Here is a 25652-nt window from a genome sequence, read left to right on the forward strand (position 1 = left end):
ACCAGGAAGCTGTCAGGCTATCGCTCCATGGAACGGAACATGTGGCAAAGGTGAGCCCTTCTAATATAAATGGCTGAAACATAGTGCACGCAAAACAGTTAACCGCTGCGACACACATATCACTGTCTCTGCTAAAAAGGCTACAAGACCCGCTAACTGCTAAGCATCTAACCACCCTCATATGCAGCAGGTGTTACACGAGGAACAGGCACATAGATGAAGGGAGATTATTACTGACAACGTCGGGGGAATGAAAACAGCATGAAAAGCAGTTAAAGTAAAGAAAGGTTCCCCTGAGGCACATAACTCTACATCTGAGAAGCTAAGTTCAGAAACATAGACGCATCAGCGGTAACTACTTATAATCAATCACTATAGATATTATTCTGGCAAACAGCGATTTCAAGGGGTAAAACTCTGCAGAGCATACAGCAACAGAAGCACTTCCTGAGAAATACTCAGTGTTAAACATGGCGGCAAGACGTAACATTAGAACTGATAAGACAACTAAGCAGACACCTTTGAAAACTCTCACCATGACATCATACTTACAAGCTGCAGACGTGATGGAACCATTACATGATGAAGCCAACCCAGGAGCACAATCACCTACACCTTCCCAGAACTCCCAACACAAGACCATGGTGATAACTCCTGAGCCGCAAATACAAGCATCTTTCTTAAGTAATCTGCCATCAAAGCAAGATATAGCGGATATAGTCCGTACGTGTATCAGGGAAGAACTTGCTACCTTATCTCAAGACATCCACACACTTGGTTTTCAAGTTGAATCACTAGAAAGCAACCATGACCAACTAAAAGAAGAAGTCCAAGTCTTAACTGAACAGGTCAATACTCAGCAAGATGTCATCCAAACCCTCCAAGAAAAAATGGAGGACATGGAAAACCGCAGTAGGCGGAAAAACATTAGAATTAGAGGAGTACCAGAGGAAGTCTTGCCTCGAGATTTCCCTGTTTATCTGCAAGCCCTGTTCCAGCATGTAAAAGAAACTTCACACACGACGGATATACAATGGGTGAGAGCACACCGATCACTTCGTCCCAAACCTCCCAGTACAGCACCTCCTAGGGACATCATCATCAGGTTCAAGAATTTTCTAGAGAAAGAGATGATCTTAAACCAGACACGCAAAAACCAGCCAATCCGCTTTAGAGGTACTGTATTGCAGTTCTATCAAGACTTGTCATATGAGACTTTGCAGAAGAGGAAGGCATTCTCCCCTTTGACCACAGCATTAAGAAACAAGAAGATCCCCTACCGTTGGGGTTTCCCAGCACAGATTTGGGTCATTCAAGATAATATTAGACTTATCTGTAAAACGCCAGATGAAATAGCGTCCTTTTGTTCCTCTCTGGACATTGAACCTATAAAGCCAACATCTGACAATAGCAACAGCCAGTCCTCTACCAAAAGACCTAACGACAGAATTCCAAATTGGCAGACTGTTTCCACAAAAAAAGGGAAAACTTTGATTCCTGTACCAACTAGATCACCTGTTACTAATCTAACTGTTTCCACAGAAGTGTCCTGAATTCTAGTCAATATTAACTTACAGGGCCTTATACCAAGATAGTTTATCGTTAGAATTGCCTTTCAGTTTGAAATTGTTTATTTACCAGAATGAAGGAGATCCTGTTAGATGAGACCCAGGGGCTAGCAACACCAAATCCCCCATGTATTCTCTCAATATACCCTATGTTAGGAGGAGAGACTTGTATTGTAATCCATATACTAAAACTTCAGTATATATGTTTGTTTGTTATGTGTTTACTCTAATGCACAACTTAGTTCTCACTGTTAATATTTTGTTTTGCAGAAAAACCTGTGTTCAAACTTTTTCTCCCGAACCCAGAGCAATGTACAATGCAGCATTCCTGATCAAGTTCTATCAAGTATAGGTAATGATGTCGAGACACACAGATAAACGCTCACACCATCTGACTTTACTAACGCAAAACGCTAAAGGGCTGAACTCACCCCATAAACGCAGCAAAGCACTATCTGACCTAGCTAAACGACATGCAGACATAATATTCTTGCAGGAGACTCATTTTCAATATCAAAGAGAACCAAAATATCTAGGGAAAACATACACCACACATTACCATAGCTCAGGACCCCATAAAAAAGCAGGAGTGAGCATCCTAATCAAAAAAGACCTCCCGTTCACGACTTCACATATCAGTAAAGACAAGGAGGGCAGATTTCTAGGCCTAACTGGGCTGTTATATGGAAGACCTATAACGTTAGTAAATGTCTACGCACCAAATAACAAGCAAAATTCTTTCTTCCACACTATGTTTAGGAAAACATTAGATTTGGCAGTAGGTCCAGTGTTTCTAGCAGGAGATCTAAACTTTCCCCTCCAGCCCTACAAAGATAGTTCCAATCCTAAAATAATGGTATCCAAAAAAACTACTACAACATTATGGAGAAACCTAAAAGACCTTAACTTATATGACCTTTGGCGTCTTATACACCCAGATACAAAGGATTACACTTTTTATTCTAGCCCCAACAAGACGCATAGCAGATTGGACTATATTTTCACTAATCAGAAAGGCCTCCCTAATATACATAGCTGTGATATTTCCCCAACAGCATGGTCAGACCATTCGGCAGTAAAACTAAAATTCTCTTGGCCAGAAACGCAGTCAGATACGTTTCTTTGGAAGTTAGATGACACTTTACTGAACGACCCAGACACCCAATCGAAGATATCAACACTGGTCACAGAATATTTTGCACACAATGTAAATTCTATAAATAATAAATATATGATTTGGGAAGCACATAAAAGTGTATTGAGAGGGGAACTAATAAAATTAAAAGCCCAGAGACAGCGTCATATGAGGCAACAATATAAAGATCTGGCTGATGAATTTTCCCGAATGGACCTGGCAATAAAACAAAACCCAAATAATTTAGAAATATTCCAGAAGTACCAAACGGCCCGCTCAGCCCTAGACAGTTTTTTAGATATAGAGTACCATAACCTACAACGGAAAACAAACAGCATGTTTTATTATGAGAGCAATAGAGCAGGCAAACTGCTAGCGAGGGCACTAAAAAAGAAGCGGTTTAAGTCATATATTTATGAGATTAGAAAACCACAAGGTCAGAGTCCCCTAACCACAACAAAAGAAATTCTAGATAGTTTTAGAGAATATTATATTAATCTATATAACATTTCCAAAACACCACCCTCAGAGGAACACCTCATAAATCTCAAGTCATATGTAGCAAAGTGTAATATTCCCAATATTACACAAGACCAATTGCAAGACTTAAAGAAACCCATCACGGCGCATGAAATACAGCATGCGATTAGCACATTACAAAATGGGAAAAGTCCAGGCCCAGACGGCTTCTCATCAAAATATTATAAGCTCTTTTCCCAAAACCTAGTACCCCACCTAACGCCCCTTTTTAATGAAGTAACGGATAATAACCCGTTTCCTCCCTCTATGCTAGAAGCACAAATCTCAGTAGTCCCTAAGCCAGGGAAGTCCCCAGACACCCCGGCAAATTTCCGCCCAATCTCATTGCTGAATGTGGACATAAAATTATATGCCAAAATATTAACAGCACGTATTAATAAAGTCCTCCCCCAAATAGTCCACATCAACCAGGCCGGCTTTACGCCGACACGAGAGACACGAGACAACACTACTAAACTTTTAGCGCTAATGGAACATGCACACCGTATGCACACACCCTCCGCATTCATTTCAATGGATGCGGAGAAAGCCTTTGATAGGCTCAGCTGGAACTTCCTAAAGCAAGTTCTATCTAAATTTGGGTTTGATCAGGAATTAATTGGGAAGATTTTCTCATTATATAACACCCCACAAGCAAAAGTTAAGCTCAATGACTCAGTCTCAGACCCATTCCAAATAACAAATGGTACGAGGCAGGGATGCCCCCTGTCTCCACTACTTTTCGTGTTATCCATGGAAGTATTAGCCTCATATGTTAGGGATAACGAACACATAACAGGGCATCGGATAGGACAGTCGGAATACAAAATTACAATGTATGCAGATGACATATTTACCACACTAACACACCCTAGCGAGTCAGTCCCCGCCCTTATTCATTTGATACAAGAGTACGGCCTCTACTCTAACTTCAGTATAAATATATCTAAATCTGAATTGTTGAGTATTAACTTAGAGCCAGCAGCAGTAAAAACTCTGCAACAGCAATTTCAATTCAGAATTCAAGATAAAGCGATCAAATACCTTGGGGTACATATCTCTCCTAATATCTCTGAAATTTTAACACTTAATTATAACTCACTTAAAATACATATATCCTCATTGCTAAGAGCTTGGAACAATAAATTCCTTTCCTGGCTTGGTAGACTTAATGCGATCAAAATGGTCATATTACCAAAAATTTTGTATTATATGCAAACCTTGCCCATTCCCCTCCCGGAACAAACAATCTACCAGATACAAAAAATGCTAACCAAGTTTATATGGGCAAATAAGCGACCACGCATAGCAACAGCAACACTTTACCGTCCAAGAGAATTAGGAGGCATGGGGGCCCCGAACCTACAACACTATAGGCAGGCAACCTTTCTGACCAGAATCGTTGACTGGTGTAAGAATGCAGTCAATAAAGAATGGGTCCAGCTAGAACATCAGTTAGCTAACAATATTCCGCTAGGAGGCTCCTGCTGGCTCCCTCCCAATCAAAGAGCACTTCCAAAAACTGTAGCCACAACGACATGGGAAACTTACAAATGTTGGGATAGGGTAATCAAGAAATATCCGCACATCTCCTCGACATACTCCCCGCTGACCCCGATAATGGGGAACGCACTCCATCCACTTAACCTTATAAAGAGAGGGGAATATCCCTTAAGTATACGAGAATCTCTTCCTGTCTGTGAATTTTACACAGCAGGAAAACCGAAATCGCAAGAAGAAATTATTGCTCAACATGGCCCTAGATTTCAAGATTGGCTAGCGTATTTGCAAATATCCCACTTTCTCACCACACACCCGTCCAAAGCACATCTAACTCGACCTCTTACCCCATTTGAGAATATATGTATCAACCCTCTACCAAATCGAGGAATATTATCTCTCACACACAGACAAATTTTAGTTACATACTCTAAAACACTGCCATCTTATGTCAGCGCATGGGAGAAGGAATCAGAAAGCTCTATGCCCAGGCGAACATGGTGTGATATATTCACACGCATGAGTAAAGCTTCTTCATCCATCTCTATTCAAGAGATGAATTTGAAACTGATGTGCAGATGGTACTATACACCAGTGCGTCTACAACAAATTTTTCCCACAGTTTCAGACATGTGCTGGAGAGGCTGTCAAGATAGGGGCACGCCATATCACATCTGGTGGCAATGCCCAATAGTAAAAGATTACTGGGAGGCCATCAAAAGAGAAATCGAGAAAGTTTTGCAACTGTCCTTACCACTAAACAGCTGGACTCTTCTTTTTAACTCATTCCCTAAAATAACTTGTAAATATAGGCTAACACTCTTGACAATTATGGTCAATTCAGGGAAAAAATTAATACCATTAAACTGGAAGAAGCCAGACCTACCTTCAGTGGAGGTATGGAAAGCTACAGTAACACATGCACTTACATTAGAGAAATACCACTTCAAGCTGACCAACCAACAAGACGACTTAGACTCAATACGATTTATATGGGACGAATATAGAAATGCCTGACTAGATAAATAGTGAGAGTAATAGCCGAGAACCTTAGTACCCGTAGCAAGGTAATTTGTACGTCTTAGACACCAGCTAAGCAATGGAATGCAAAATTTTCACTCAACCATTCAAGCACAAGTACATAAACGCTCTGGGTTCTCCCTTCCCCTTTCTTTTCTTTGTTTTATTTTTTAAAATCCTAATAACTAGGAATTCCTTTCTGCAGTTAAATTGTTAATAGTATGTTAAATGTATAAGTAGATAATGTGAAGCAAAGCTGTAACTGTACACCTTACCATTGAAAACTGTATGCTTCTGAACTTTTCAAAAAAAAGTTTAAAAAAAAAAAAAAAAAAAAAAAAAAAAAAAAGCTCTTATGCATAGCAATGCAGTAACGACAGACAAAGCACTGAAGTTAAACTCAAGTATATGGCAAAGACTTACAGACTCCAATCGTCTCTCGTGTGCCTGCGTTCATAAACTCATCCAAACACAAAAATAGGCTGCACATGTAGATCAAAAACTGTATATTACACCCTATTTACCAGATTACCAGTGCTTTCTCTGTATTGACAGCTCATGCTGGGTTTTGCCTGAGCTTTACAAGTTGCTCTCACTCATTACTCTCTGCCTATGTACTGAGTCAGTCTGTCTGTGCTATGGGTTAGATAATGGTTTCTGCTGACTTCTATGTATGACCCCCTACTTCCTCTGAACCTGCTTTTGGATTAAAGTGATGGTAAACTAAGACTCAGTCAAACATGCGATTGTATAGAAAATAAAAAAATAAAGTGACTTTCATTCATGAAACCGCCGCAATCTGTCGGTATTTGTAAATATTTAATATTTAAATGCCTCACATTCACCTTCGTTCCCCCCACCCATAAAACCGCCGCCATTGATTTCTTGATGTCACGTTTTTTTCAATACCAATAGAAATCCAGGCCAGTCGGCGACACGTGTTTAAGCAAACACGCCCTAGATTATGTAAGCGCATGCGCAATTTTTAATTCATTCTATTTGCAATACTATTTGTATACAGTACTATGTATTGCATAAGGAATGACTCGCATGCGCAGAGTGAACAGTGAAGTCCAAGATGCCCTACTAATGACATAGAGAGCGGGTGGTTCCGCTCTCTACGTTGGTAATGGAACAGTTCAGGAAGTAATGCCGGGGGTGGAGTAAGGAGCGATAACGCTCAGTAAGTCCCATCTAAATTTAATATCAAATGTTTTAGACTTTTTTTAAATAAAGATAGCGATTTAGGTTGTACAGACTGGAGGAGTAATACTTTACTTTTAAAATGCACTAAATTTACCATCACTTTAAGGATCTATTTGTTTCTGTCTGCTCTGTGATTATACCCGATGGCTCTAGTCTGTTTGGTAACTGCTTTAACCTTGCTTGCTGCCTGAATACTTATGTGTCACCCTGCTTGATCACCAGACCTTGCTCATTATATTTTCCCATTGGTTTAACTACTTGCTTCCTGAATGCTTGTGTATGACCCAGCATGATTATCGGACCAGGCTTAATGTATACTGCTCTAAGTTTAACCTCTTGTTGCCTGGAAAACTGTGTATAACGCTAGGTGTATATGAGATTATGGTTACTGAAAATTACTACAATTAAAGGGACACTCAAGTCAAAATTAAACTTTCAGAGCATGCAATTTTACACAATTTTCCAATTTACTTCTATTAAAAAAAAAAGTGCACAGTCTTTTTATATTTGAACTTTTTGAGTCACCAGCTGCTACTGAGCATGTGCAAGAATTCACAGAATAAGCGTATATGCATTTGTGATTGGCTGATGACTGTCACATGGTACGTGTATGCATTTATGATTGGGTAATGGCTGTCACATGGTACAGGGGGAGTAGAAATAGAAATAACTTTTAAAATTGTCAGAAAAAAAATCTACTATTCATTTGAAATTCAGACTAAGTGCTATTGCATTGTCTTGTTATCTTGCATTTGTTGATTATGCAAATCTACTGTGTTGACTGGTCCCTTGCTCTTGCTGTCTGAATACCTGTGTATGATTTTGCCTGTTTACTAGGTTCTTCTGATTGGAAACTTCTACAAAATGATTTCTTGTTGTCTGAATACCTGTGTATCACCCTGCTTGTCTACTGACAGAAATATGCTACAATTAGTTCCTAACTACCAGTATATCACCCAGTTTACATTCTGGAATGTTTCCTAGTATATTACTCTTCATGACCTCTTCTTGCCTAATCTTATTTCCTGGGATAAGTGTCTCATGAGCCTGCTGCTTCACCTGTATCATATATATTGGTGTATCTAGCTTCCAGTCTACAGTTGACTTGCCATATATTGCTCATTGCCTCTACTGCTACTAATGAGTCGACACTGTCATCAAATTCCATAGCATTGCATATGAAACCAATACGAATGCTGCATTTAGAAAGGGCCATTGTGATAAGATTAAAGGGACACTGAACCCAAATTTTTTCTTTCATGATTCAGATAGAGCATGATATTTTAAGCAACTTTCTAATTTACTCCTATTATCAAATGTTCTTCATTCTCTTGGTATCTTTATTTGAAATGCAAGAATGTAAGTTTAGATGCCGGCCCATTTTTGGTGAACAACCTGGGTTGTTCTTGCTGATTGGTGGATAAATTCATCCACCAATAAAAAAGCTCTGTCCAGAGTTCTAAACCAAAAAAAAAAAAAGCTTAAATGCCTTCTTTTTCAAATAAAGATGGCAAGAGAACGAAGAAAAATTGATAATAGGAGTAAATAAGAAAGTTGCTTAAAATTGCATGCTCTATCTGAATCACAAAAGAAAAAATTTGGGTTCAGTGTCCCTTTAAGGAGAAACTTACTATCAGAAAGATTTTAGATTCTTTGGAAGAGCTTAACTTTTAAGAAATTTTGATTCTCACAATAAACAACATTAGGTACCAAGCTTCTCTATTCCTTCTGAAGTATCTACTTATACGTTGCTATAAGAAGAACTGCTGGAAATCATCAGTAGTTACAGGAGTCACAAAGAGAATGCCTAAGCACCAGCATTTATAACCTACTTCTAATCCTGGACTGCTCCTATCTATCATTTTGTCCTAGGATTCCTACTAAATTTACATAAAGCCTATGTTGATTCCAGAGCTGCAGGAACTTTTATATATGCAACGATTTGATGAGAATATTCAATATCTTTCACATAAAACTTGTCCATAAGGTCTCTGAAATCAATGGTCAGCCTATGGCGTCGAGCATTATTAAATGGATACTAAACCCACATTTTTTTTCTTTAATGATTCAGATAGAGCATGCAATTTTAAGCAACTTTCTAATTTACTCCTATTATCAATTTTTCTTCGTACTCTTGGTAGGCTTTATTTGAAAAGCAGGCATGTAAGTTTAAGAGCCTGCCCATTTTTGGTTCAGAACCTGGGTAGAGATTGCTGAATGGTGTCTAAATGTAGCCACCAATCAGCAAGCGCTACCCAGGTTCTGAACCAAAAATGGGCCGGATCTTAACCTTACATTTCTGCTTTTTCAAATTAAGATACCAAGAGAACAAAGAAAAATTGATAATAGGAATAAATAAGAAAAAATGTTGGTCCATTTAAGATGCAGATGCTTCCATTATATTTAACTGTTATAGCATGACAAAAAATAAGTTATGCCATCATTGATTATATTTCTCTTTGTGGGCCTGTTTCTACATTAAGTTAGTTGTTGCCTGTAAAATCAGCCTGATGGTGCACCAACTAAAAAGGTTCTGAAGAGAACACTGCATCTTTGGTTCTTCTACTAGTAAACTTGATACAGTAGACTACTACTTCATCTGGGATAAACTATGACATTGGCAATAAGGAACTTTTGGCAATGAAACTACCACTCAATGAACCATGTCTTCTTCAGGATAATGTGCTATTGTCTTATTTTCCTGAACCAATTTGCAGGGCATAACTTTTAATGAGTATACTGATTCACTTTGGTCCGTTTGTATCCAATCCACAGCTGATGGGCCTTCCTTTACTTGCTGCATCTAATGCTCTGGGTGCTGTTAATCTAATATTTACAACCCCAATTCTAAAAAAGTTGTGACAATATGGAAAAATGCAAACAAAAAGTCATTTGAGAATATAATTGACCCTGTACTATATTAAAAACAGATTATTAACACAGTATTTGATATTTTAGTTTGTGAATTTAATGAATTTTTGAAAATATACACTAATTTCAAATATTTTTGTCACCATTTATGTCATGCAATTTATGTACAAAATGAGTAGGTATAAAATATGTAGCTATGAAAATAATTAGAGGAGACTTAAGGGTAGAGGCCATCATAATGGTCACTCTAAGCTTCAGTTCCTGCGGAGTCCTCTAATAAATTAGAATTATCTGCAACAAATGATATTAGAATTTCTTACAAAAAGAGGAGAAACTTATCTGAAGATGACCTGACCCAGGAAATAGGGTGCTGGGTTGTGTCGTGGCTTTTCTGCCCTCAATACCAGGTTTCTTGAACTGGGGCCCTTCCCTATACTGAGGGCCCGATAAGCTAAAGGTCTCTGGGCTGGCGAGATTATTAAAGAATGCTCGTCAGTATTTCTATTTCCCTAGTGGAATGATCTAAAGCCACATTTTACCCTGAGAACAGGGAGTCTCGCTAGGGGGTGTATACTGCATTTTCATATGGGAAGGAGATGCATACATTACAAAAGTGCACAATAAAATTCATATTGGTAAGGTTCATCAAACATTGTAACAAAATTATTCAACAAATATCATATTTTGTCAAAAAAACGTAATATTTGTATGTAAATTACACAGGAATAAATTTCAATAAATATACACAGTGTAAATCGTAATTTAAGTACACTGGGTGTGCAAAGATCACATCGAAATTCATACTTATAAGTACAAAATACAAAACGTAATAATTGTTTTTTGCGTATAATAGGCTGAATATGGGCGTTTCATGGGTGTATATGAAATTGTCTCTCTAATCCCTGCGTAATTCTGTAAAGATTTTTCGCACTACAGATCAAAAAGTTTTTTTTCTCGCAAACTAAAAGGTGTTGAGCTTTTTTGAAAACACTCAAAATACTTATAACTCTAATAGAAAAACATGCATACGAAAATATAGGTGATTGTAAGATGCTATATGCAGAAAGCAGCGTAACGTGATTTATATTAGCGTCAGAATTTAATTTTTAAAGTGCGTCCCCTGCTCACAGCTAACTTTACGCCTCATAGAGAAGTGTCCCTATGGTGAGCTCCATTACTTCCAATAGGAAATATATCGCCACTCGCAGGGACTGACCCTTTTTTATAATTCCACCTGGGCATCCCCTGTGAGTCTTCGAGAAAAACCCTGCCTAATCTGGCGAATTTTAGATCATCAGGACCTAAGTATGTTATTGTACTTATTGATGTAAAGATTTTAAAGTATACTTTGTCTGTAGTGATTGTTTAATCACCTCAATAAAAAATATATTAAAAATAAATAAATAGAACCCATTTAGACAATGAATGGGCATACCTACTGTCCAAACTCACTCAGAGTAGCAAATAATATTAAATATAAATATATATATATATATATATATATATATATATATATATATATATATAACAGTTGCACTAAAATTATCATGCACAGAATTCCACACAATTATATTTTTTTATGTTTCTTTTTTATTAGTTCAGGAAATCATGTAGATGTATGAGACCTAACAACATAATAAAATGAGGCAAAGGGTTGCTGCAGGGTGATTTTAATCACAATGATGTTCACTTGACAGCTATAATGACATGAGACCCCTTGTTTGAAACAAGGGCGCACACACTTTAAAATGAGTGGTCTTGTGATATATTTATATGGTGAGGGGGTAATAAGATTTGCCAGACACAGCATCACTTATTTTTTAAAAAAAAAAATGAATTGCTGCTTTTAAAGGGACATGAAAATAAAAAAAATTCTCACACGACTCAGAGAATGCAGTTTTGAACAACTTTCTAATTTACTTCAACTATCAAATCTTCCTCTTTCTCTTTGTATCGTTTGTTGATAAGCAGGGACATAAGCTCAGGAGCGTGCATGTGTCTGGAGCACTATATAGCGGCAGTTTTGCAAGAGCGTTATACATCTGCAAGAGCACTAGATGGTAGCGCTATTTCCCGCCATGTTGTGCTTCAGACACCTAGCTAGGTATTCCTTCCACGAAGAATAACATGGAAACTAAGCAAATTTGATGACAGGAGTAAATTGGAAACTTGTTATATCGTATGCTCTGTCTGAATCAAAAAAGAGAACTTTTGGGTTTCATATCCTTTAAATAAGGTGTCTATGTATGGGGGGGCAATACTTATGGTGCTCCATATGCCTATGACAATCAGGCATAACGGTTGCCATTACAACCAATAGATGCCACCTGGGCATATGATCCCTCCTTTGAAAGAGGGGCCTTTCCTCAAATAATAAAATATCACCAAAATACATTTAATTTGTATTGCAGTTTAAAAAAAAATTATCTATTACATATTCTCAAAAGCAAACAGCTAGGAAGATAAAATTGTCTCACCTGTGCCAAAACGGTTATGAAGTTCCTGTTTAGATGAACTGCTTCATATAGTGCAAGCAAGATGGCTTCATTTGTTCTTTCAAAAACAAAGAAAAATACAAAAATTCTAAATAAACACCAAAATAAAGTCAGTCTAAAAGAAGCAGCCCTTTTTGTCAACCAAAACAATTAAAATAATAGAAGTCTATTACTTCTTTATAAATCTATCCACATACACAGTCAGATATCGGCAGATTGGAAAAACATAATTAATGCTTACCAGATAAATTCCTTTCCTTTCAGATAGGGAGAGTCCACGGCTTCATTCCTTACTGTTGGGAAATACAACACCTGGCCACCAGGAGGAGGCAAAGACACCCCAGTCAAAGGCTTAAATATCCCTCCCACTTCCTCATTAACCCAGTCATTCTGCTGAGGGAACAAGGAAGAGTAAGAAATATCAGGGTATAAATGGTGCCTGAAGAATAAGATAAATAGGGAGCCGCCCTTAGACAAGAAAAAATGGGCGCGGGCCATGGACTCTCCCTATCCGGAAGGAAAGGAATTGATCTGGTAAGCATAAATTATGTTTTCCTTCCTAAAACAGGGAGAGTCCACAGCTTCATTCCTTACTGTTGGGAATACTATACCCAAGCTCCAGAGGACACTGAATGAATAACGGGATGGGAACAAAAAGTAAGAAGCGGACCCTATTCTGAGGGCACCAAAGCATGCAAAACTTTTCTCCCGGAAGCTGCTTCAGCCAAAGCAAAAACATCAAACTTGTAAAAATTAGAAAAAGTATTTAAGGAGGACCAGGCAGCCTCCTTACAAATCTGACCCATAGAGGCCTCGTTCTTAAAGGCCCAGGAGAAAGCCACTGCTCTAGTGGAATGAGTCGTTATCCTCTCAGGAGGATGATGTCCTGCTGTCTCGTAAGCTAAGCCGATGACCCTCCTTAGCCAAAAAGATAGGGAAGTAGAAGTAGCCTTCTGCCTCTTACACTTCCCTAAATAGACAACAAACAAAGAGGAAAATTGTCTAAACTCCTTAGTAGCCTGAAGTTCGAACTTCAAGGCGCGAACCACATCCAAATGGTGAGGTAAACGTTCCTTCAATGAAGAAGGATTAGGACACAAGGAAGGAACCACAATCTTTTGATTGATGTTGCGATCTGACACAACCATTTAAGGAAGAAAACCTAATTTAGTACGTAAAACGGCCTTATCTGCATGAAATATCAGATAAGGGAACTCACATCGCAAAGCAGAGATCTCAGAAACTCTGAGCGCAGAGGCAATAGCCAATAAAAAGAGAACCTTCCAAGATAACAATTTAATGTCAACGGAATGCAGAGGCTTAAACGGAGCCTGTTGCAAAACACAAAGAACAAGATTTAGGCTCCAATGAGAAGCCCCAGATCTAAACACAGGTCTGATCCTAATCAGAGCCTTAACAAAGGACTGCATGTCTGGAAGCTCAGCCAGTCTCTTGTGCAATAAAAGCGGAAGGGCCGAAATCTGTCTCCTCAGGGAACTAGCAGAAAGGTCATTCTCAAGTCCATCCTGGAGAAAAGATAAGATTCTGGCAACCTTAACTCTGTGCCAGAAAAAAACATGCTCTTCACACCAGAATAAGTAGGTCCCCCACTCTTTGTGGTAGATACGCCGAGTAACAGGTTTACGAGCTTAAATAAGAGTATCAATGACACTCTCAGAGAAACCTCTTTTTGCTAAGACTAACCGTTCAATCTCCTGTTTGATGCGGGCCACCACTCAAGGAAGAAGCGGTAATGGAGGAAAGAGATATATAAGTTTGAACCTCCAGGGCACTGCTAGTGCATCTATTAGATCCGCTTGGGGATCCCTCGACCCGTACCAGGGTAGCTTGGTATTTAGACGGGACGCCATGAGATCTATCTCCGGCGTCCCCTACTTTCTGCATATCTCTGAAAACACCTTGGGATGGAAAGACCATTCCCCTGGGTGGAATGATTGCCTGCTGAGAAAATCCGCCTCCCAGTTGTCCACACCCGGAATGTGGATCGCTGACAGCGAACAGCTGTGGGCCTCTGCCCACTCTAGAATCTGAGATACTTCCTTCATCACCAAGGAACTTCTCGTTCCCCCCTGATGGCTGATGTAAGCCACCGAGGATATAGTGTCTGATTGGAATCTGATAAACTAGGATGAACCCAGAAGTGCCCAAGCCTTCAAAGCATTGAAGAATGCCCATAGTTCCAAAATTGATCGGGAGTATGACTCTTCAGTCCGCAACCCCTGTGCCTTCCTGGCACCCCAAACAGCTCCCCATCCGGATTGTGTTTGTAGTCACAATTTCCAAGGATGGTCTTAAGAAGCAAGTCCCTCTGGACAGATGTTCTGGACAGAGCCACCAAGAGAGCGATTCTCTCAACCGGCTGTCTAATACAATCTGTAGAGGCAGATCAGAATGATTGCCGTTCCACTGCCTCAGCATGCACAGTTGTAAAGGTCTGAGATGGAACCTGGCAAAAGGAATGATGTCCATGCAGGACACCATGAGACCAATCACCTCCATACACTGAGCCACCACAGAGGGAATTAAGGAGATCCGGAGGGCAAGACATGCCAAAGTTATCTTGCAACGTCTCTGGTCTGTTAGAAATATCCTCATGGATATGGAGTCTATTATAGTACCCAGGAATTCCACCATGGTACTTGGCATAAGATAACTCTTTTCCAAGTTTATCTTCCATTCATGTGATCGAAGAAGACTGAGAAGGGACTCCGAGTATTCTTCCGTAAGACGAAAATATGGTGCTTGCACCAGAATATCGTCCAAGTATGGGGCTACTATAATACCCTGAGTTCTTGCCACGGCTAGAAGAGCCCCCAGAACCTTTGTAAGGATTCTTGAAAAAGTAGCTAGGCCAAACAGAAGGGCAATGAACTAGAAGTGCTGGTCCAGGAATGCAAACCTCAGGAACTTAAAGTATTCCCTGTGGATTGGAACATGAAGGTAAGCGTCCTTCAGATCTATACTTGTCATAAACTGGCCTTCCTGAACTAAAGGAAGGATGGACCTTATCGTCTCCATCTTGAAGGAAGGGACACTGAGAAATTTGTTTAAGCACTTTAGGTCCAGAATTGGGCAGAAAGTTCCCTCCTTCTTTGGGACTATGAAAAGGTTTGAATAAAACCCCAAACCTATTTCTTCGATAGGCACCGGGACAACTCCTAAGGAGGTCAGGTCCCAAACGCACCCTAGAAAGGCATCCCTCTTTTCTGGTCTGGTAGACAGGTTCGAGAGTAGGAATCTGCCGAAGAGCGGATGAGATTTGAAGCCTCTTTTGTATCCCTGAGTACGACCTCCAGGACCCACGGATCCTGTACATCCCTGAACCAAGCATCTGAAAAAAAAGAGACAGTCTGCCCCTACATGATCCGATCCCAGGTCGGGGGCCGCCCCTTCATGTCGATTTGTTTTCTTTGGGTTTCTTATTCTGCTTGGACTTATTCCAGGACTGAGCCGGCTTCCAAGTACTCTTGGGTTTGGGCTTGGAAGAGGATTGTTGTCGTTGGAATTTGTCAGAACTAAAGGAACGAAAATTAGAAGATCGTCATTCCTTAGACTTGTTCTTCTTATCTTACAGTAGGAAAGCACCCTTGCCTCCGGTAACCATAGAAATAATTGAGTCCAGGCCTGGACCAAATAAAATATTTCCCTTGAAGGAAAGAGAAAGGAGTCTGGACTTAGAAGTCATATTCGCAGACCAAGACTTCAACCAAAGCGCCCGGCGGGCTAGGACTGCAAAGCCAGAGGCCTTTGCATTTAGGCGACTAATTTGCATGTTCGCATCACATATAAAAGAATTAGCAATTCTCAGAGCTTTAATTCTGTCTTGAATATCCTCGAGGGGAGACTCCACCTCAATGAGTTCCGACAAAGATTTGCATACGTAGGTAGCTGCTCCGGCAACCACGGCAACTGCAGCCTCTGGTTGAAACAAAAATCCTGTATGTTGAAACCTCTTTCTTAGAAAGGTTTCCATTTTCTTATCCATCGGCTCTCTGAACGAAGTACTATCCTCAAGAGGTATAGTAGTACATTTAGCAAGCGTAGAGATAGCACAATCCACCTTAGGAATGAAGCCCTACAAATCCAGAGAGTCCGGGCCCGGGAACAACTTTTTAAAAGTAGACGAGGGGGGGGGGGGTTAGAAAATCCAATTCTTTCCCCCTTTTTGTTTATAATGTTTGCCATATTAACCGGCAAAGGAAAAGTCAAAAGGAACTTTTCTGTCTTCGTAAACTCTTTCTAATTTAGGTATCATAGGTTCTTCAGGCAGCGTGGCCTCTGGAATCTCTAACACAGACAGAACCCCCTTTAATAAAGAATTGCGTTTTTTAGATCGAGGTAATGCACTGAGAGCCGCAGACACCGCCGTTTGTAACTGTGTTGCAAAGTCCGCAGGAAGAAGGCCCCCTCCGGATGGAGGATTAGATGTGCTAGTGGGAACTGCATGTGGAGTGGATAATGTAGCAAGGGTAGTAATCTCACGGAACGCTGAGTCCTGAGAGGTAGACGGCTCAGAGGGATTAATAGCCTTAGCAGGCTTGTCTCCCTTCTAAAACTTTATAACGGTGTTAAGGCATATGGAACATAATTGAGTGGGCGGGAAAACCACGGCCTCCTCACAATATAAAGCGGTATGATTTAGTACAGAAGAAGTACCTTCTAACATGTCAGAGTCCTCCATAGCTCAGGTTATACCGATAGAAGGACACAAATAAAAACGTTTATTTTTTTGGGTGGGGATTGTTTTTATACATATACTCCCAAAGGCTGGGGCACTCACCACCTCCTAGACCCAGACAGGTGACAGAGGAATTGCTCTCCTCAGGTTGAAGTCTCAGCCAGAATGGAGGAAATGAACATAGATCACATGCTATCAAAAGTACACAAGTTAATAGGAGCTGTGTAATACTTTCAAAAATGAAAGTGAAACCTGTTTGTTCCAGCCAAAATCACACTGTCTATGAGCCCAAAAAATAAAATCACACAAAGCCGCATGTAAATAATTAATACACTGATTAATTAACCCCAACTGTTCAATAAACCCCCCTCAGAGGATATTAACCCTGAATCCTATCAAGGTAAAAAGGAACCACACAGTGACCCTGTTATAGGGTTTTATGTGTAAAAAAAATTGAAACGATCTTACCTCCAGGATCCATGCTGTGGAACAGAACACAGCCTCTCAAGTGTGACAGTCTTATAGCAGTGCTCCTGTCATGGACTTGAGTGAGAGAAAGCAGGCAGTGAAACTCGTCAACACTGATTGCTTAAGAGCTGTTAGCAGTAGTCTGGATGGTTTCGCAGAAAAACTTTTCCTGCATCTCTAGACTCTAACTTTCATCAATACTCTCACTGAGAAGTTGACGTGACTACTTAAAACTCCAGTCCTATCTCAAAGGGCAGATACCCTTTTTCAGGACTCTCCGAATCTTCTGACACGTCTCTGCCACCTCCTAGCGTGACGGAAGGCAAAGAATGACTGGGGGAGGAAGTGGGAGGGATATTTAAGCCTTTGGCTGGGGTGCGTTTGCCTCCTCCTGGTGGCCAGGTGTTGTATTTCCCAACAGTATGGAATGAAGCCGTGGACTCTCCCTATCTTAGGAAGGAAATAAGGACTAAACATTCAGTGAGTCGCAGGACCAGTACCAGGGTGACAGTGAACACACACACATCATTTACTGGTAAGTAAAAATCTCAAACATGGTGGAAGGTGAAGGGAAGCATAAAATAAATTCTGGTTTTCTTTTTGTTTTATTTTTATTAATAAACCCTCTCCAAAAATGGTAGAAGGGCACCAGTCAAAGACGCCCTCTATACCTGCTGTTTACCATTTTTGATTTAGAGCTCCTAGCTAAAAACCTTTAATCATTTGAAACATAATAATTTGTTAATATTCTGACAACAGGGAATCTCAAACAATGTATGTAGTTAAAGAAATGTTGTTTATCGTACATTCTTTGCAGTGGCCAATTAGGGACAGATTGAAACAAGCTACTGAACATATCAACCAACCACTGCCCAGCAAATAGGACTATCTGGGATCTGCATTCCACTGAATACACTTCAGCCTCTATTAGGGTTGGTGGAGTGGAACACTACAACTTTCAAAGCTAAATTACAGTTAAAGGGACAGTAAACATACAAAATAATGTTATATAATTCTGCACAAAGTGCAGAATTATATAACATTCTCTTAGCGGCAGCATTATAAAACTAAAGCATTTCCAGATTTTTTATTTCAAAGTTGGACTCCGCTCAAGGTTCTACTGAGCGGGTCTACATTTACTTCAATGGCACAATCGGGCACGCTGCAACTAGACAGCGCCCCGCGAAGCGCTTTTGATCCACAAGACCCGTTCAGTAGAACCCTGAGCGGAGTCCTACTTTGAAGTAAAAAAAATCTGGAAATGCTTTAGTTTTATAACGCTGCCGCTAAGATATGCAGAATTATATAACATTATTTTGTATTTTTACTGTCCCTTTAAAGTAGGCAACATAAATAATGAAATTATAAGTTTTGTTTTAATCATGCATAATTAAACATATAAAGAGTTTAATAACCCTCTAACTTTGAAAATTATATATAATTTTAGAAACAGAAGGAAAAAAAAACTATAGAACACACAAGTTTTAATCAACTTTCCGATTTACTTTTATTATCAAATTTGCTTCATTATCTTGTTATCCATTGCTGAAGGAACAGCACTGCACTACTGGCAGCTAGCTGAATACATCTAGTTAGCCAATCACAAGAGACAAATGTGTGCAGGCACCAACTAGCAGTGGCTCCCACTAGCGTAGGATATGCACCTATTCCTTTTCAACAAGGGATACCAAGAGAACAAAGCACATTTTAAAAATAGAAGTGAATTTAAAATTGTCTTAAAATGACATGCTCTATCTGAATCATGCAAGTTTAATTTTGACTTTCCTATCCCTTTAACGGGAAGGAAGAAACCACATATATAGGCTTATTTACTTCTATTATCAAAATTACTTTGTTCTCTTGCACGTGTCTGAAGCACTACATGGCAGCAATTGTTGTGCTCTTTTAAGCACTAGATGGCAGCAGTGTTGGCACAATGTGTAACATTGATAAAGCATTGTTACAAAACTGCTGCCATATAGTGTACAACCCTGAGCCTACCTAGAGATATTCTTCAACAATAGAATACATACACACATAGTAGATGAGGTTGAAAAAAGAAGTCCATTGAGTTCAACCATACATATATCTTAATATACTTACAATAAAAGCTCCAGTTGAGCTTAAATAAATTTTAAATGGATCTAAGGTATTGGCATTTACTATCTCCTTAGGTAATGAGTTCCACAATTTGCTTGATCTTAAAACCAGTGAAAAAATGTTTATGTTCCTGGAGATTAAATCTCCTTTCCTCCAGCCATAAATTGTGAACTCTTGCCACAAACTATTTTATTGGAATAAACAGAGCTTTCGCCATCTCTGTATATGGGCCTTGAATATATTTATATAAAAGTAATCATGACACCTCTCAAGCGCCTTTTTCTAGAGAAAACAGACCCAGTTCAGCTAACCTATCCTCATAGCTTAAATTATCCATTCCCCTTATTAGTTTTGTGGCCCTTCTCTGCAATGTATTTTTTTGAGATTGGTCCCCAGAACTGTACTTTATACTCAAGGTGAGGTCTTACCAGGGATTTATATAGGGACAGAATTATGCTTTCCTCCCTTGCATCAATGCCTCTTAATACATGCTAATGTCTTATTAGCCTTAGAAGCCGCTGTCCTGCATTCTGCGCACATCTTTAGCTTGCTATCTATTACTACTCCCAAATCCCTTTCCTCCTCTGTTTGGACAAGTCTAGTCCCATTTAAATAATAGATTTAATAATAATAATAGTGCTGCGGAATCTGTTGGCGCTCTACAAATAACCGATAATAATAATAGGCTGCCTGCTTATTTTTACTTCCAAAATGTAGAACCTTGCATTTTCCAGTATTAAAACTCATTTTCCATTTACCTGCCCATTCTTCCAATTTTTGTAGATCCCCTTGTAAAGCAATTTCATCCTGCCCTGACCTAATGACCTTAGACAACTTTGTATCATCTGCAAAAATAGAGGAGATGTTGCTATTTAGGATAGCAAGAGCGCAAAGTAAATTTGATCAAATAAAGTACATTGGAATGTTTTCTAAAATTGTGTCCTCCGTCAGTAAAATGAAAGAAAGCTTTGGGGTTTCATGTACAATTTAGAAAATAGGAAAAATCGCTTGTGTGGCCCAAAAAAACAGAAGTATTGTTTGAAATTTCAAATCCTCATGCAGTGTTTAAAATGTTAATAATTTTGGTAACAAAGTGTTTAAGTACTCACTCATATAGAGTCCAAAGTAATTGCAGATGAAAGTAAAACATAGCATTTATTCCATGTTGCAGTAAAAATGCAATATTGTACAGACCTGGACAGAGCAGTACTATAGAAATAGAGAGAGTGATACCTCTGACCCTCCACATGCGTCACCTGACGCGTTTCGCCGAGGCTTTCTCAAAGGTGACATGCCATTGAACTGGAAGCGCCAGCTTTTAAATGCCCGGGCGATTCTGTCACTGAGCTCAACGCCTATTTTCCAAACCAGAAGTGACATACAAACAATACTTCTGGTTTTTTTTGGGACACACAAGCGTTTTTTCCTATTTTCTATGTATTTTTCATGTACCAAGAATCCCTGTGTCTTTCTTGGATTCTCATATTAGTGCTTAAGAGGTTTAGCACTGTGAAAACACTGCATATCAGTAAGTACATACAGCTAATGCCTTGTATGGATATATTTGGGCTGCAATAGCCGTATAACCTCAAGTCTGTATGTGTACTGATTGGACTGATAAATGGACAAGCCTTTGCTAATTAAGTCACATGAGTAAGGAGCAAACAAGCTACAAAAAAGAAAAACACACAGAGTATTATACAGCTGCACTGTCTTTTGTTTCTCATTACACTCTAGTGTCTCCCTAAAATAAGGACTTATTTCACTATATGAGTTCTAACTATCTACATCTAAAGTTGGCCCTGTAACTAAAGCGAATAGAGAGAACATTCCAAGCATCTTTACACTCCAAAATGGAGAAAAGCACAGCTTTACAAGACATATTTAAAAGAAAACTTACAAGTGATGCTATTGATAATACCTCTGACCCCCCTAGCCAGACCGTTAACAACCTTGGTCTAATGTTTTTGAACATGGAGAATTTGACAATCGGGAAATAAAACTCTAGTATGAAATATTATATCTGGATAAATATATAAAACATCGGATTATACCCAGAGGTTTGTCCATGAAAAAGTTTCCTACAGCAGACAGAGATGAAAAAGAGTTAATGATAAAATGGAATACCACACTCACTGAGTGTTCTTTAAAATTGATGTCACAATTGCTGAAACACAAAAAAAGAAATATAGCTCTTGAAGAAATCAAAGAATTACAATAAAAAATGGTGCATTGCACCGAAGATCCAAAATATCAAGAATACAATGAACAACTTGGGAATGAGTTGATGAAGGTGGAGAATGAAATAATAGTTAAAAAAAAGGACTACTTGCTAAAAGTGGTTTATAATTGGACACAAACTATAAGGAGATCCAGAAATAACAAAAATGACTATAGACATAACAAACAAAACACAGGTCCCAAGGAACATGGTAACAAAACAAAAACACAAATGGAAGTGAAAATAAACAGAAGAAAGTCAGCTTCTCTGAATCTACTCTATCTGGATCAAATTATACAGCATCAACCCCCATTACAAGATCTCTAGATTCTACTGACTTGGGAGCTAGTAAAGTTACGGATATATCCTTTAATCTTGAGGAGGTAAAAAAACTGTGCAGCAGAAGGAGGGAACAAACTAATGGAAGAAGACATTGCAAACGCATCCACAAACAGATACCCGAGTCTATTAAGGAACAAGATGGACAATCAGAAGTAGTACTCCTGAATGTGATCAATTTATCTGATGATACCCTAAGTAAAGCTGAACAGAGCATTTTGGAAAAAGGCCTTGGTTTCTCCCCGGCAATGAACTTTAACCTATTCGATACCATTGTTTTTTTAGTACAATTTTCCTCAGAAATTTGTTGATGTCAACATTTTTTTTTCAGGTTGAACATGATGAGGACTTTTCCAATGACCCTCTCAATGAATTTTCTAATGAAACCAATGTAGTCTCCTCATATTCTGTAGATAGCTTAATTGTGTAGATTTATGTACAGGACAATCCCTACTAGAACTACAAATAGAATCTGACAGAAAGGTAGACAATATTGAGAGATACAAAACAGCTATAAAAAAAACTTAAAAACTAAAGTAATTTTTATCCACTACAAGCTAGGGATAGAGCTATAGACATGTTTCAAGAGAAAGTATATGGTGACATCATTCAACTCAATGAGATTACAAAAAACAAACTTAACTTTAAAAAAACTTGTCACTTAAAGAGAAAGAGGCACTACAAAAATGAATTTCAAACAAAGAAATCACTATAACCATGGCAGACAAAGGTGGGTCTATAATAGTACAAAACAAAACTGACTATTACACTGAAGTAACAAGACAACTAAATGATAAAGATACATACACAAAATTATCAGATAACCCAACAGAAAAATTCAGTAATGAAATGACACATATAATTGACAAAGGTACATTTTTTGGGTATCCTGGATGAAGAAATTGGTGAATATCTATTGCAAGATAATCCAATAATACCAAACTTGAGACTGGTCCCCAAAATACACACAGACTCAGAACACCCCCCTGGGAGATCCATTGTCTCCGGAGTGGGGTCACTAATGGATCATTTAGGGGAATAGGTTGATAATTTACTACAGACTATTGTCCCCCAGCTCCCCGGTTATCTCAAAGACACAACACACCTACTAAACAAAATAAAGAACACACAATGGCACCCCACATGGGCTTGGTTAACAATAGACGTAAGCTCCTTATACTCTTGTATTCTGTATATTTTGAATCTGTACACTAAGTTCCCAGATGAACTAGTAGAATATATCCTAGAAGTTCTAAATTTTCTATTGACACATCATTTTTTTCAATTCAATGGTTCTTTTTATTTACAAAAATGTGGCAAAGCCACATTTGCCCCCTCATATGCGAATATTTTTCTTGCATGGTTTGAAGCACATTATATATTTTTTCACACCAAAACATTTTCCACTAATATTATTAATTATACTAGATATATTGACAATTTGTTCATCATATGGGATGGGGACCAAAACACAGCCAAAGATTTTGTTTCCTATATGAATAACAATAATTCTAACATACACTTCACATATAAGTTTGATACATTTAATATCCAGTTTTTGGATGTGAAATTAACAGGAGATCACATCAAAAGAATGACAGATGTAGAATTATTTAGAAAAGAAATTAGTGGCAACACAATTTTGAGATCAGACTCAAGTCATCCACCTCATGTAACAAAAGGTATTCCAAAAGGCCAATTTATTTGTATTAGACGAAATTGTACAACTTTAGAAAATTATGATAAACATTCAAAACAACTGGTAGAAAGACTCATACTAAGAGGATACAACAGACATGATTTGTAAACCATGAGATTAGAAATCCCAGACAGAAACAGGGATAAGTTGTTAAAAACAAAATCCAAAAAGAAAAATACAAGAATGAGCAAGACACAAAATGAAATACATTTTATTACCACATACAGCAGGCAATGTAATCAGAAAGTCAAAATAATAAAATCTAATTTAAATATTCTTCAAACTGACTCAACCTTAAAATAGATTCTCTCTCATGGTTGTAGGTATATACCCAAAAGATCTCCGACTACAGGATACAAAGTGACAGAATATGTATTCACCAGTAAAACCACAAAAACGACAGAAAGCTGGCTCGGTAGAAAAGGCTGCTATAAATGTGGGCGTCATCCCTGCCTTACATGTACATATTTTACAACAGGAGACACTTTTTCATCAAGTCACACGGAAAAGGAATATAAAATCAAATATCGTTTAGACTGTAACCTCAAGGTACATAATATATCTAATAACTTGTAAAATATGCCATGAGCAATATGTAGGGTGCTTGAGCCGCATGTTAAAAGATAGAACAAGAGAAAACCTAAATGAAATTCAAACAGATCCTCCAAAGACTTGGGTAGCCAAACATTTTACAATGCATCACAATCCCACACAGGCATTCCAAATTCAAGCAATTGATTTCATACCAAAGTCACTTAGAGGAGGTGATAGATCCAAAAAACTATTGTTTAGGGAGGCTAAGTGGATTTTCTTTTTACAAACTAAAGAACCTAAAGGTATTAATGCAAGATGGGATTTAGAACTCTTTCAGGGATAAATCCCTAATGAACTCTTCTTTTCCCCAACACATGGTATTGATATATATATCATGTGTATTTAACATTAATAGTAAACATCTGCATAAACATATATTTCCTTTTGGAAATACCTCCAGCATCATACGTTTGTATATATGTATTTTACATATACACATAGTCTAACTATTTCTCTCTTTAAACTAATCAAGCCCATTTCATATGTAATGTCTTTGAGAACCTCATATAAAAGATAAGAGAAAAAAAATTACAAAAAAATCCTTTTGCATCTCTGTCTGCAATCCAATCCATTTTTTCTGCCTGTTGCCTATTCATATACACACTACTTAATATCACAGCTTATGATGAATTTCATTATATTGTGTGAACCTATGATTGTATGTGTGTGGGCAACAAGACACTATACTATTTATGCGCAAAATGTATTTGTATATATTATATGCATATATTTTTTCCACTGGTATGCTCTGAAATTCTCCAGTCTCTGTAGTGCATACAGTATATACATTTCATTATTTTATCCCCAATTAATGTTTAAAGTCTTGTTTATGCCTTAGATCAATATAGCACAAATATCAGTTTATTACAAAGATACTTTGTTGCATAATACAAGCCTTTAAAATTTGACTACCCCCTAGAAATGTTAGTCAAGTAACGAGGGCAACAATTGTATCCGCCTGTGTAAAATATGTAAATTGTATTCTACCTAGTAACTCCTTACACACACAAAACTGAATATTGCTATTGGCTAAATCTCGGCCGATACGTCACTTTCAGTTTGGAAAATGGGCGTTGAGCTCAGTGACAGAATCACCCGGGCCTTTAAAAGCTGGCGCTTCCAGTTCAATAGCATGTCACCTTTGAGAAAACCTTGACGAAACGCGTCAGGTGACGCATGTGGAGGGTCAGAGGTATCACTCTCTCTATTTCTATAGTA

At 38.4% G+C, this 25652-nt stretch overlaps 1 protein-coding gene across 1 annotated transcript in view; it reads right to left on the minus strand.

Annotated features, from left to right (window-relative positions):
* The window catches only part of ARMH3 (armadillo like helical domain containing 3), a 561581-nt gene that overhangs the window by 416607 nt on the left and 119322 nt on the right, over positions 1-25652 (minus strand). Inside the window, exon 13 of the mRNA XM_053692489.1 lies at positions 12297-12372. Coding sequence (XP_053548464.1) covers positions 12297-12372 — 76 coding nt within the window. The remainder of the gene's footprint in view (positions 1-12296; positions 12373-25652) is intronic.

This window comes from Bombina bombina, chromosome 9, assembly GCF_027579735.1.
Source record: "Bombina bombina isolate aBomBom1 chromosome 9, aBomBom1.pri, whole genome shotgun sequence".
Lineage (NCBI taxonomy): Eukaryota > Metazoa > Chordata > Amphibia > Anura > Bombinatoridae > Bombina > Bombina bombina.